Below are 14413 nucleotides of genomic sequence, written 5' to 3' on the forward strand. Positions count from 1 at the left end.
AGTTTTTGCCTCAGATCTTCTGCTTCGGTATCTTTCAGCATCTTGGCAGACCTCAGAGCTTGATGTGCTTTCTTCAGGTCTTCCAGCTCCTCACGTTCCATCTTCGCGGCGTCTTGAACATTTTTCAGCTCGTCGGACAGCTTCACCACAGCTTCTCTATCTGCCTCCGCAAACTGAGCAATCTCCTTTAACTTCTAAAACCCACTTTCAAGCTGCAATTACACACATATGTTAATAACCAAGTCACCCCAGCATACAGAGGTGAACAAATACATCAAAGGGAACAAATCCACGTACCAGACATTGCGACTTCCATCCGCTTTAGGTTATCAGCCAGCCCTCTCTCATCCAGCTCCTTACGGTTGCCGTCCAGAGCTATATGTTCTAGCAGACAGGCCGCTACCTTACTCGACCTAAAGCTACAATCACTTCGCCTCACAGTGCGTTAAACCCGTTGTCGTCTAAATACACAAACTGTGACTCTAAGTCATCAGCTACCATAACAGCTTTTCCACTCGCTTTGCGGGGAGCCTTCGCTTTTGCCAGCGGACTGGGTTCACGCCCCAGTCAAGACGGACTAGACCCCGCCCCAAAGGTGGCCAAGTCCATGACCTGCTCCGGTCACACCCGACTCCGACGAGCAACCGTAGCACCAGCCGGACCACCACCAGAACCGCCCCCCGCGCTAGAGCTTTCCCCAAGAGCGTGTCGTGTTACTTTGGCAACTCGGGCAACGTCTTGCTCAGAGGCGTCATGTCGTCTCTTCTCCGACCTGCTCTTTGCACGAGGGTTGAAGACCACCGTCTCCAACTCTGCAGGAGCATCGATCGACCCCCCTTCAGGTCGGGAGCTCGACCCACCAGCCCCTGAGGCACCACCTCCAACAGGTCGTCTCGAGCCTCCACAAGCCCGATTCCTATCTTCCCGCGTTACCAAGTCACTCGTACGCGTCTCCATCACCTCTCGCCTTGTCTGACCTCGAGCTCGGTCCTTTTGAGCTTTTCTTTTTTCCCGGATCGCAGGCCCACAAAGAAATGAGCAACTTCGCTTGTTTTTCTGCTCGAGTTAGCCGTGCGAACCTCTCTATCTCCCCACGATCAGTTCGCGTCTTCACAGAAAAATCTACAGACAAAGCAAAAACATGGGCATGTTAGAACAACTGTCAATCATTAAGTAAAGCGACAAAAGAAAAACATTCCTACCCACCATATATGTTACAAATCCTAGTTTGCAACCTACATCCGCTAACACAACAGTAGTTGCCAACTAGCAGCAACGGCCTCTTTGTCTAGGCCTCATTGCTTACACCGTCGATCACAGCAGAACGCGTCGTCATCGTTTGCAAACTAAAGTTCAAATTACCAGATCGCTTCACAACATAATGCTCAACTATGTCGGATACCCTATGTCGTATTCCCCACTCGCATTCAACAGGTCAAACACCTTAAACAATCGCCAAGTGTTACCAACAAACTGACAAGGAGACTTCCAACAGTGAGCCAAGAAGTCACACACCAGTTTCGAGAACGGTATTTGCATAAACGCTCTCAGCTGGCCCTCACAGATGATTACCCCACCATTCGGCGGGTTGTACTCCTCACATTACATTTTCACTCAACCATGGCTCATATATCTCCAGGTCGGGAATGTTGATCCCATAAGCTGCCCTCAGTTCGGGGAACGAGCTCGCAGCACGACGATCTACCGCTCTGAGGGGCAACTCACTTGATGACGACATCTCCCCTCGACCTGACGTACTGGCCATGGCACCTTCTGACCCAGATCGAGTATTACCCTCATCTACCCTAACTTCCTCATCCAACTCAGTCTGAATGCCAACACTCACTGATTCTTCATTATCATCCTCATACTCTCCATAACTTAATGAAATCTTACGAACCTCTTCCGATCGAGTATCATCAGAATCAGACATTATAACGTTTCCTTTTTATCAATTACTCAAGCTTAAACCCAACCTAACACTGACATACCTACTTAACAAATCGCACTTGAACGAGAGGAAAGCAAATTGAAAATGAAAAGGTAACAGCAACAGAAGCACTCACCTGAGAAACCCTAGCTTGCGTTTTTGCGGAAGAAGGAAATAGGAAATACCTTTTTGATTGTCCCAAATTTGATTTTGTACAAACCGTCCGTTCAATTACCAAGAAGTTATGATTACAGCCTATGCCCTAGCCCGCACACGTGTTCCAAGGACCTATCTTTTCAAGAGTTCCGAATAACGCGGCGACACGTTTCTTTACCAACTGCTACGATTCTGTCACGTGCCAATCACGGACCAACTTCCCTTTCCCGCCAAATCATCATGCCACATGATTCAAAATTTACGGCATCCCAGTCGGATCGTCCACCACAGCTCGCTCATGCTCCACACGTTCTTCCGTTTTTCTCTCAGCAGATCGTTTCCAGGGACATAAACAATCTACTTAGAGGGGGCTGTGTAGGGGAGTAATATCCTCATTAAGGAATATCGCACACGCGTGAAGCATAAGCGAACTTAGGACATCGACCTCCAAGACCGATCTGTGAGCAGCTCCCTGGTGAAGAAGAGTAATATCCTCATCAAGGAATATTGCACACGCGCGCACCATAGGCGAACCCAAGACATCGACCTCCAAGACCGATCTGTGAGCAGCTCCCTTCATGTAGGTGGTATGTTTAAGCTCGATCAAGGATGTCTCAGTACGAACAAACGGCCAGAGACAAAACGCCTCAGATAAAGTCACCACCAGGTGTAATCATTACCAAAATCTTACTTGTACTTCCCACCACCGGGAAATAGGGACTACCGCGCCAACTCCCAATCAGCACACGACTTATACTAAAACCAGCCCAACACTCATTCACAATCTCCACCCTACACGTGTGCAAAGGTACACGTGTCTCTAGGATCGACACTTCTATAGGCCTATAAATACCACCTACTTGAACTACGTGAGACCTGATTCCTCTCTCCCCTGAAAAACCAAGAGAGGATACGTAGGCAGCTCGCTCCTCAGCGAACTTGGTCTCTCCAGAAAACCTCAACCCATTTCCCTCTCTTCATCGCATCTGAAGAAAAACCTAAACACCCATTTACACTGCTAACCCTCAAAAGGACTGTCACTATCTTAGTGACTCATTGTTTCTAAATAGTATGCTCTCTGTCAGGCTAATTAATCTATCAAATGTAACAACTTCGATAACTTCCACATAAAATGACCATTTCCCCTTTCTTAAATTTCCTTGTCAAAAAATTTGACTCTAGTGTGTCTACTAATCAGCTGGTGTTTGAAGGTATTGTATTTGTCTAGCTCAATACTCTATCTCCTAGCTAAAGTTCATCAATTTTGTAGATGTAGAGCTTCATGGTGACTGTGTCATATTGGTATGTTTGTTTGCCCTCCAACATTACGGAACTCACCAGGTGGGCTTCTTGTTTGCTCCAATTGTCATAACATGGCTTTTATGCATCAGCTCGATCGGTGTATATAATATTTTTCACTGGAATCCGCAAGTATATCAAGCACTATCTCCCTATTACATGTATAAATTTTTGAAGAAGACAAAAAGTAGAGGGTGGATGTCATAGCAGGTACTAATTGTATATACGAGCAGAATCTTTACTTGCACCTTCTCATTATCCATTTCTTTTCTCAGTTCTCTTTCCATTCTTGTAAGTTCAGAAGCTCTGTTTGCTGATCGTGGACACTTTTCGCAGTTATCAATCAAGGTAAGCAATACCTTCCTACACAAACAATTTCCACTCTATTGTATGTTTTCTATTCCCAGACTGATCTTACACTTTAACAATAGCAAATCTTTATTTTCAAGGAAATTTTTAATGGACAACATTTTTCACCCATATGTTAGACAACTGTGAAAACACTCTTATAGCTATTGTGTAGTTTACCGAAGACAGGGTGCACGACACTTCCATAATGTATATTTGTTACACTTTATAGTTGTTGGGCGTAAAACAGTTTAGGATGAGCACTTTGTTATCCATCAGATAGGTAAGTAGGTGAAGATGAATGCTAAATCATAAATCAAGTTCACCGGTTTACTCTTTCTGGAAAAAATAATCTTAACCGATATAGCTCAAGCCTATTCTGTCTGAAAACAGTGAGTCCTAATCAGTACTCCTTATAGGCTGTGGGTCGGAATCCTGCATATATTTGCAAATTTTTTTTCATTTTCAATCCATGTTAATTTCTATTCCTAAGTGATCAGCCTAAGCCCTATTTTAACCTTTTTATAGCTTAGCCCATAAAATTATATCCTAGATTTATGGTCACCTCTCGACGTCTCGAGGAGTCCAAGGTATTAGTCCAGGTTATGTAAATGCTTTGTGTCTAGGTATGGTACCTGTTTTGGCTCTGAGGGGTCTTTGCCTTGTCTCTGACCTCTTCATGTCGTGTCTTCTTGTCTACGTGATGATAATCTTTTTTTCAGACATGACACCGACATATAGACACCTTAGGAAAGACTTAGGAAAGAACTTAATTTACAATGCCCAACGGAGAATTGTCAAACCTATAACCAATAGAAACCTCCGTGTAGCTCAGATTTGTGACTACTAGTACTTAGCACATCTCCTGGAAATCTGTTACTATTTCATTGATGTGGGTTTTAGATTACTAGGACATTTTTGTATTACAGGATTTAGCTTTTTACCAACACCTCTGAGTTGTTCTTTTCCAGTTATAGATTACCAAGTGAAGCTTGAGAAAGAAAATAGAAAGTCTGATGATGATGCATTGATCATATACTCATAAGACATGCATAGTATAAGACGTGCACACTAATCTTTGTACGCTTTATGTTGTAAACAACTCCATTGTATGCTATGTTATCACCGAGGTTCACAAAGATCACAAGTAGTTTTCATCAGGTTAATCTTCTATTATAACGGTCAACTACTTAGAAACTCTTTGAATGAGAAAAATTAAGTAAAAGACATCTGCCAAAATCATAAGACTGACAATATAAACTAATGTAGATAGGGCAGAGTCAGGATATTTTAGTGTTAGCTACTCCTATGATACTGAACAAACCACACCCCGGGGGCACCCTTCCTCCTCTTTTCTCTCCAAACTTCATCTTCAATACTCCAATAACAACAATACAATTTTACTATGCTCAAGTATGATGAACGCCTGAGCAACATCTTTTGTGGGTGGCAATGTATTGTCATTAAATAAATAAGGCATATTGACTAAAACCTGTTTTTATATACAGAAAGATTATCAACATCTAAGCTCCGCTCTGGATTATAATTATGCTGTGATGATTCACGTAAATGTCATCCCATTCAATTTTATTGACTACTACGTGGGATCGTTCTGCCATGTTGGTAAAAGGAGTGTAACTTTCTCCGTAGATATCAGTTTTTTGAACAGTTTGTTGTTCTTAAAAGAAGACATCTCTAGCTTTCTAAAGGTACTAATTGTGCCTGCTAAGTTTTAGGTATTTTTTAGACTGTAGTATTTTTTGTTTTCAGTTTTGAGAAATGTTTAATCTGGTTCATATGACTAAGCTCTTGTTCCATTGTGTTTATGCATTTTCAGACATGTTCTTGCTTGTTCTCACTACTAGGGCGTTGTTAAGATATGTTTGGTGGTGTTTAGACACTTGCAAGTGTCGTTCCTTTGCTGTCCCAATTTCATTTCCAATAAATCATTTCTAACGACTCCAGGCATCCCTCAGTGCTAAAAATGTTTGAGCTTTGCTGAGATATTTTATGGAGGTCTAGGTAGGTTTGGTTAAGGGGGAGTTGCATTGGTTTAGGGGGAGTTTTTATAGCATGTTACACAGGCTATGATTTAGGCTTCTATAGTATTCATTGTCTGCATTTTTTTTTAGTATGTACTCATTACAGAACGCTTAACTGACCATCAAAATGTGATTTTATGGTTTTAGCATCAATTATATTCCTCATTCCATATAATATGTTTAGTTGAACATGTTATAGTGTGATGTACAAACTCAACAAGAGTCCGGCAGGATTGGATTTTATTGCATGATGTATTATAGTCCGAGCAAAGGCTGGAGAGGCTTTATTGCTCAAGAAAATTATGTGAGGATCAAGTTTTCTTTCCTCTTTCTTGTCTGTAATTACGGTTTGTCATGTAAAATATTATTTTTGTGTGATACTTGCCTCTTATTTAAAATTACAGGATAAGATGGTGGAGATGCAGGCTGAGTCCCTAGAAGAAGATTCTACTGCCATGACTGAGGAAGACATTGCTAATAAAGTCTTAGGTGCAAAACTAGGTTACATCGGTGGTCTTGGTCACGGCGTTGATCCAATGTCATTCTCCTCTTACTGTTATCCAGAAGTTGAGGAACTTAGGAGGAGAGTTGAGGCAACTGAGACACAAGCTGAGGAGTATGAGAGACAGGCGCAAGAGCTCACAACTCGTTTACATGAAAACGAGGACAAGGTTGAGAATTTACAAAACTGGAAAGCAACATCTGAAGCTAAATTGAACTTTATCATGGCGCACATTGGAGCTAACTTTGCTGTGGTATGTATTTACATATTATAATATGTTCATCTCTATCTTTATATGTGGTATGAAAGTATCTAAAGTTTTATGTCTGTTGGTTTTTGTTTGGAAATTTTTTGATATTTTTTTTTGCACTTCCCTTGGATTAATACTAGAGTATAATGTAATATAAAGTGATGGATGTATTATGATGGAATCTACTTGGAGGATGGGTTGTAGGGTTACCCTCTGTCAAATTGATTTTATAATAGTATTAATTGTTTTATGGGTAAAATTAAATTGTGTAGGATCTGGTACATGAATTGGAGCTTTGAATGTTTGCACTTCGGGCCAAAAATAATTGTGTAGGATGTGGTACATTGAAAGATTATTGTACTCCTGGGTTGTTTGAATGTTTGCTCTATGGGTCTGATGGACTTGCAAACTTTTATAAGAGATTATAAGCTCGGCCTGAGTGGGTTGCTTGTGACTTGTAGGTACTAGGTTGTGTTTGAAAAGTATAGATGGTTAATGGTGGGAGTATGGGACATCATATCAGGTTAACCAGAGACCCTGAGTTCTGAAGCTGAAAATGCATGCTATTTGAAGGTCTCAAGACTGATTCAGGGAGCTCATACATTATTGGGAACAAAGTATATTACTAAGAAGTACAAACCAAAACAATTCATATATATGAATTTAGTCTATTCTAAACTAAGAACTACCATATGTTTCACTATTACAACCATTTCCCAATTCTAAGAGTAAAGTGCCGCATTTAACCTCATACCTTAACCGTTCGATTGCTCCACCTGAGTTATACATGTCTATGAGCCCTAAAAGTGCAAATTTAATCCTAGGTGTCACCACTGCACCTTTTCTTTTGCATCTAACAGGAGGTTTGAATTTTGGAACCTCTTGAGTTAGTTAGATATCGTTGTACATTAGTCTTTAGTGCAAAGTAGTGGTTGAATGGATTAGGCAGCAGTGCCATTGTCTTGACCTGTATTGTACATGTGAATGTGTAATATCTATGCCATAATTATTAGCACTTCTAGCATTGAACTATTCAACCTGTTTTTTTTACTCTCAAGTGCATGCAATGCTAAGAAAACCAATAGAATTGAAGTTTCTCAACAATAACATAAGTTATATGGAATTGAAAATCATTTTTGAATGTATATATTGTAGGTGCACATGTATTAACTTAGACATGTTGAATTGATAGTCACTTAAACTCTATTTATCGTGTCTTGGGGTTTGGGGTCCTCATATATAACCATTTTTCTTTTTTGGAATTGCAAAATGGTTCAACTTCATGAGTACTTTGCAAAAGTGGACTGTTGGGGTTGAAAAGTTTGGAAGACAATCATAAATGCAATACTTAACCCCTGAATTTTGTAAGCTTAGAAAGGATGCGATTATTGTAAGCTTTTATCCCTAGCAAGGCTATATGGAAATTATTTTGGATGTTGGGACACTTTTCTACATTTGGAACTTATGAAATTAAATCTTTTGCTAGTAAAATGTTTTTAGTATATAAAGTTTTATTTAGGCTAATTTTATTAAATGAATGTATGAAAACTACAATTAGGAAATTATACAGTGAAAAAGAAAAGATCTTCTGCAACACATTCAAATGGTTGCAAATATAAAAGAGTGATTGCTAAGCGTTGTAAATGCATAAATAGTTATACTTGCAAATGGTCCGTTTACCACCCTTACAAGCGTTGCTAACACTTTCTCACATGCAAATAGCACTTTTCCAACTCTGACAAGGGTTGTAAATAATAGTACTTCACCAACGATAAAAAAACGTAGCAAGTAGTATAACATCAGCAACGCTTTCAAATTGTAGCCAAACTAAACAATCAACACAAAAGTGTTGCAATTAGTTAAGCTTTTGCAACCCTTATAAGCGTCGGTAAACATTTTTAATGGAAATTATCAAAATAAAAAAATAAAATAACCAACGACGCTTTTATAGCATCAAGAACTCTTAAGCTCGTAGTTGACAATGATTGCCTTTTGCTACACTTTGTAGGGTCATTAGTTATCTTCTGCGTCGGCATCAACAACAACGGCACATCGACATTTTAAAACCATTGTTGATAATCTTTGGCAAGACTTTTGGATTCTATTGCTACACTTATAAACGTCGCAAAAAGTTCCATTTGTTGTAGTTCCTTACCCTAGCCCTTCCCGGTTTCCCTAACTATTTTGTTGGAGTTAAAAGTAACCTGGTCCTAATTGCACTTGCAAAGTCTTTAGATCCCCCTAAGGAGAGTCATGCCACTTTATAGTACTTTTCCTGTGTTTCATATGTGATATAGAGATCATAAACAAATTAAGGTCATATTCTGTGTTATTCACTGCTAATATACATTTTAACTATTTGTCCTTATATCATCTTTGTTTTCTTTCTGTCTCATAAAGACTTGATTAGAGAAAAAAAAAAATTGTAAGATGGTTGTTCTGCATATAAAGTTATTAATAAGTTTAAGAATTTTATTATCAAATGGTTATGATTTTTATTCAATATAGACGGTTGTTTACAAGTTTTACAAGACTGTTTTTTGTTTTGTTTTTTTCAACAACTTTAGAGTTGGGAATATCTACGAAGGATCGAACATATAATTATTTCCGGAAGATTAAGGAAGTTATCCAAGAAAGTGTGAAGCAACTTTCGGCAAGGGTTATGTGTTGCAGTGAGACAAAATTTGAGGAAAATGAATCTGTTGTGAAGTTGGTACTAAATACATGGAATGACATAAATAAAGAGGTACGTGCTACTTGATTTGAGAACAAATTTTGAATTTGTTAAAGAATACTCCCAAGTTTAGGAGCAAACACTTGTCCACCATTTTTGGTTTTCAGCTGTGGAATTGGGAATATGCATTTTTCTTGGAGATGATTGTGTTGTTTGTTGACTTGTTTTCCTTTTACCGTGACTCGGAGATGGGCATTCTACTTTATGCTATAATGCCCCCCCCCACACACACACAATTTTAAAATAGTAAAAAACATTCCAATAAACGAACGTTTTTTAACTTTTCTTTTTGCCCTTACAAAATTATCATTTATCATTTATTTTGAGTCCAAAACCATTAAAGATGGACAAATGTTTCTTTGAATGTTTGAAGGGTTAATGAAACTAAAACAAATAGCCAAATGCCCAAAGCCCAATCGGTCAATTTGTGTAATTCTAATCACCCATAACAAAATCCGTCGGCTCTCCATCCTTTTTTTCACTCTCAATTTTTAAACAAGCATGAAATCTAAACCTAAAAAAAACAAAAACCAAAAAACAAATTCGGAAAAGACTTACGGTGCAGCTTGTTGCACACTTGCACGCTTGTCCTAATTATTTATAAAACTCGCGTTATCATTATCAATAAAATTTCCACTTAAAAAAAATTAAAAAAACAAACAAAACAAAAACAAAAACAAGATAATTTTTTACTTTCAATGTTAATCTTTTATAGTTTTCTACATAATAGTAGGATTATATAGACTTATAGCATTATAGGAAGTTAACAATTTGTTGAATTGTTGTAGACTTGTGGACTAGATTATGTAAATATATATATACATAGTAGTATAAATTAATGGCTTAAGTGCTTACGTAGTTAATTTCGTTAGTCAATATTAAATTTTTAGTAATCAACATACTCTAGTCTTGTGAATTGAAATAAAAACATAGTGGTGTGCACATAATCTTGCACTCCTGGTTTAAAATTCTGACTCCGTCACTAATTGTATATGATTTTATTGGCTGCTGTGATTGAATTAGTGTTGTTAAAAAAGTTTGATAAATTGCTGACAAAGTTTATAGTCTTGATGGATGCACCCTAGTGAATACTTACCTACTTCGTTTGTGCAGTAGTTTATTACGTAGTATGATCACAATCATCACTTAGATAAAAAAGAAACAAAATTACAGGTTTTCAATGATAAAAGACTATTGGCACGAGGAAAAAAGTATTGTTGTTTGGCCTTTCATGGACACATTTCTTCACATTATAAGCACCAAAGCTTCTTTCATCGTCACTAAGGACTATAACAATGAGCAATTCTTCTTTGGTACCCACCTATATCATTGTCAGGTAAATATACACAAACCACAATTGTCCCAGCCTATTGTTAAAACTTAAAACTGTTCAAGACGAATGCGTTAACCCAAATAACTAGAATGTCTTCCTCCTAATCATAAATAAATTCTACAATGGATAAGAATTCCAGCTTCATGAGTTTCACTCTATAACAAAAACTATCAATCTTCCCAACTGGCTGCCTTAACATTCTGAACGTGTCCATGCAGTGTCTGAACGTGTCCATGCAGTGATCAAAGCAATTTATATATTCACTGCAGACTATGAAGACCCCGTTAAGAGAAACTTTGGTTTGGTTCCACTCGCCCCATTGGGTTTTAATGTTTGGTACTCGGATGATCGGCCTTGAGCAACCATGGAGTGTTTGTACGTGAAGAGCGGTTGATACTAGATTTTAATTAGAATAAGAATCAAAATAACCAATTTCTAGATTAGAATAAGAATTCAATTAGCGAGACTACCTAGATGATAAACCCCGATTTGAAATTGAAGACTTAGAAAAGTTGGTGCCGGTATGCATATTTGTAGATTAATAGAGTTATTGCCACACGCCATACCATATCAATTGACTGCTCCAAAGTTTACTAAGCTAGAGAGGAGTGGTAAGCAAAGGGGTCCCGTAAGCATGTAGTTTTCCCTAAACACATGCACAGACGCACACGCACACAAAAGAAAAAAATAGAAAGTGAATCATTGATTCATAGGTCCGTGGGACGAGATCTTGTTCTCACTTAGCCGAAATGCCGAATTTTACACAAATACCTTTTTCTTTCTATATTAAACCAGAAATACTAATTTATTACCGTGCACAGATACTTAAGGAGTTTAACCGGAGTGGTGCGATAGTAGGTCAAATAAGTGGATAGCATTACTTAGTTAACCCTAGTAAAACAGCCTTATTTCATTCTCTCGTTTATAGCTTTCTTAGAGCTTAATAACAATCAATCAATAGACAGTATAATGAGCATGTCGAAGGGTGATACAAAAATACATATCAAGGGTGACCAACACAATGGTCCAAAAAAACGTAAGCACAAGGGTAGCATGCCATAACTCACCGATGATATTCTCATCAATATCCTCAAAAGAATTACTGCCGATGTGCTTAGAAGGAATTTCATGTACCAATGTAAACAATGGTGTAACATGATATCTGATCAAGAATTTATCGACGCCAACATTCTTTATTCAAAAGAAGGTTTGATATTCAAGAAAGTCGAGAATGACAAATATGAATTGAAGTTTATTGAGTTCGAAGAACCAGAACGAATTGAGGTAAGGTGTTTATTATACACTTATGATGAGATAGGTTTCGATATAATATCATCGTGTAACGGTTTGCTCTTGGTAGAACAATGGACTACTCAATACTTATATGTTGTAAATCCTGTAACAAAGAAAGTGATCATCGAATTTCCTCCATGTGAACATGAATTACTTTGGCATGAACTAGTATTTGTTCCTTCTACCAAGGAGTACAAAGTAGTAGAATTGTTGAGCCATACAAACTACGACAGAATTATTGCACTTCACGTGCGAACTTTTGATGGCTTCTCAAGACTGATTCAAGTACCAGAATTTGAAACTGAAAAAAAGAAATGCAGCCAACATCATGTTTCGTTTAACGGGGTATTTGTATTGGATTTATTATACAGGCTTGCATATTGTTTCGTTCGATGTCAGTAAGGAACTATTTCACTTGTTACAAGGGCCCATTAATAGCATCATTGGATGGGATTGTTATCTAATCCAGGTGGATGGTTTCCTATCAATTTTAGACTTAAGTTATGATATTGACGAAACCATACCGATCAATAAATGGATTTTGTAAGGCATTGATACAGGGGAATGGGTAAAACTGTTCAGTATTGACAGAAAGCACGTGTGTTTGGGCCAAAAAAAATATTTTCCTTTTCATGTTATAGGGAGTTTAAACAATGGAGAAGTAATCGTCTTTAAGGACATTAGGGGGGATCTGGCTGCTTATGATGTAAAGACCAAACAGTGGACGCTTGTTTTGGAGAACTGTGGTATGGTCTACGGTCCTTATGTTAGTCATGTGAACAGTCTTCTATAGATGAATGTCTGAAGTTTTTTTCTGTAGAGACCATGGTCGTTTTGTTCTGTTCGTCTTACGTTCATATATTGGTTAAAATCGATTTGCTTCCTGGTCTCCTGGACAATTATTTAAAGAATGGAGTACTTAGCAACTTAGATGATCTTGTTCACAGGTCTGGTGTTTATGATGTCAAGACCGGAAATTTGAGGCTTGTAGAGAACACCATAATATGATGTTTAAAAACCAAAACTCTGGTTGTTGATAAAGTGGCCGCCTTTGGAGCATTGCGCTAAAAGAAACTGACACCGGTATATAAGAGAATTTATTTTCTGCTCTTTATCTAAAGCTACTGCAGGCTTATCATTCATTGTAGAGACTACAGGGGTAAACTAAAGCATATTAAATCCGGCCTGTATATGGTCACCAGACCTTGAGCTCCTTGTGCTGAGGTTGGATATATTTTCAGGAGTGGTGTTGGATGTTGTTATATGACCAAAACGGATATTGTGTGATCCATCAGTATTCTCAGTTATAAATTTCACCCACAAAAATATACAAACTATATACTAATTTCCTTAAATTCATAGCTAAAATTGCAATCGTAATGTCTAGCAGTGTAGCATGCATCTAGCTTGTTTTGGTGTAACTAGCTTGCATATATACTGCTCCTAAAGCGAAAGAGCACCCTACCGGCCGCCAGCCTATCCCAGATTCCCAGCGTCTGAGTGAGTTGGGCTGAATGTCAAAACCATAATGATTAGTCTATCTATTTCAGATACACAAAAGAGTTCAAGTTAAGTTCAAATGTTCAATCCTAGTGTGCGTTTGTTATGATGGAAAAAAGGACCCAAAAAAAAAACAAAGGAAAATACTAATGGTTCCTTTTTTTTCATATTTGTTAAAATTGCAATCGAAATGGTTTTTCCAGCAGGAAACAAATGGAAAAGGTTTTGTGTTTTGGTGTAACTAAAATTGCATATAAACTGAAAGGAAAAAGCGAAATAGATAAATAGGGACTTACTACCGGCCGCCAGCCTATCAATACAATTATTCCTTTCCAGCGCAAACAAACATGTTTATTCCTTTGGGCTGAAACACAAACCATTTAAAATTATTTCCTTTCCATTCCATTCCATAGTGGACCACCCATTTTATTTCATTTCCTTTCCATGAGTTAAAATTTAACAAACACACCTAGTTGAACTCTAGCCACTTTGTTAAACACAGAGAGAAACCTGTTGACATGAGAGAAGTACCAACGCACTTCAAGCTTCAAGCTTCAAAGTTAGTGGTCACTCCTACTCCATCAATGAGAACTCTCTGCAAGCAAAATCCTCCATCCAGCAACACCAAGAAGGATTTAAAACAAAACAGAGTTCCAAAGTTAAACCCGGATGGTAACTATTAGACATCAAACTTTCTCCATGTCTATGAACTAGATGACCAGAACAATAAGAGGAAAATGTGACTTCGGTGCAACATCAATACACAACTAGAACAGCCACATGGAAAAAAAATTCTAGTAATCGAAAACCATATGGATGTAGCCCCCCACTATTACATAGATGGACTTGGCGATTAGAAGCATATTGACCTATGTTATTGCTCCTGTATCTTTGTAGCTCTATAGCATGTACACTATACGATTTAGGTTGTAAAGAATTAAAATGAAAATTGTTAAAAACTAAAGAGAAACAATATTTTTTGAATCTGTTATTAAGATATTGACCTATGTTTTGTCTTTCTAAGGA

The 14413-nt window shown here is 38.0% G+C and overlaps 1 protein-coding gene across 20 annotated transcripts; it reads left to right on the plus strand.

Moving 5' to 3' along the window:
- The first annotated feature begins 2986 nt into the window (after positions 1–2986).
- On the plus strand, positions 2987–9422 carry LOC147486319 (uncharacterized). 20 transcript variants are annotated; one of them, XM_086573218.1, is made up of 7 exons: positions 2987–3388; positions 3478–3595; positions 3687–3733; positions 5242–5442; positions 5975–6079; positions 6180–6530; positions 9097–9422. In XM_086573218.1, exons 4-7 carry the CDS (start codon positions 5290–5292, stop codon positions 9286–9288), a joined length of 801 nt encoding a protein of 266 aa, XP_086429344.1. In that variant the 5' UTR covers positions 2987–3388; positions 3478–3595; positions 3687–3733; positions 5242–5289; the 3' UTR covers positions 9289–9422. The 20 variants fall into 20 exon arrangements, with proteins under 20 accessions (XP_086429344.1, XP_086429343.1, XP_086429342.1 ...); XM_086573217.1 differs by having other exon boundaries at positions 2987–3297; positions 3428–3595; XM_086573216.1 differs by having other exon boundaries at positions 2987–3297; positions 3661–3733.
- The last annotated feature ends 4991 nt before the right edge of the window (positions 9423–14413 follow it).

The sequence above is a fragment of the Coptis chinensis genome, chromosome 7 (assembly GCF_015680905.1).
Source record: "Coptis chinensis isolate HL-2020 chromosome 7, ASM1568090v1, whole genome shotgun sequence".
NCBI lineage: Eukaryota > Viridiplantae > Streptophyta > Magnoliopsida > Ranunculales > Ranunculaceae > Coptis > Coptis chinensis.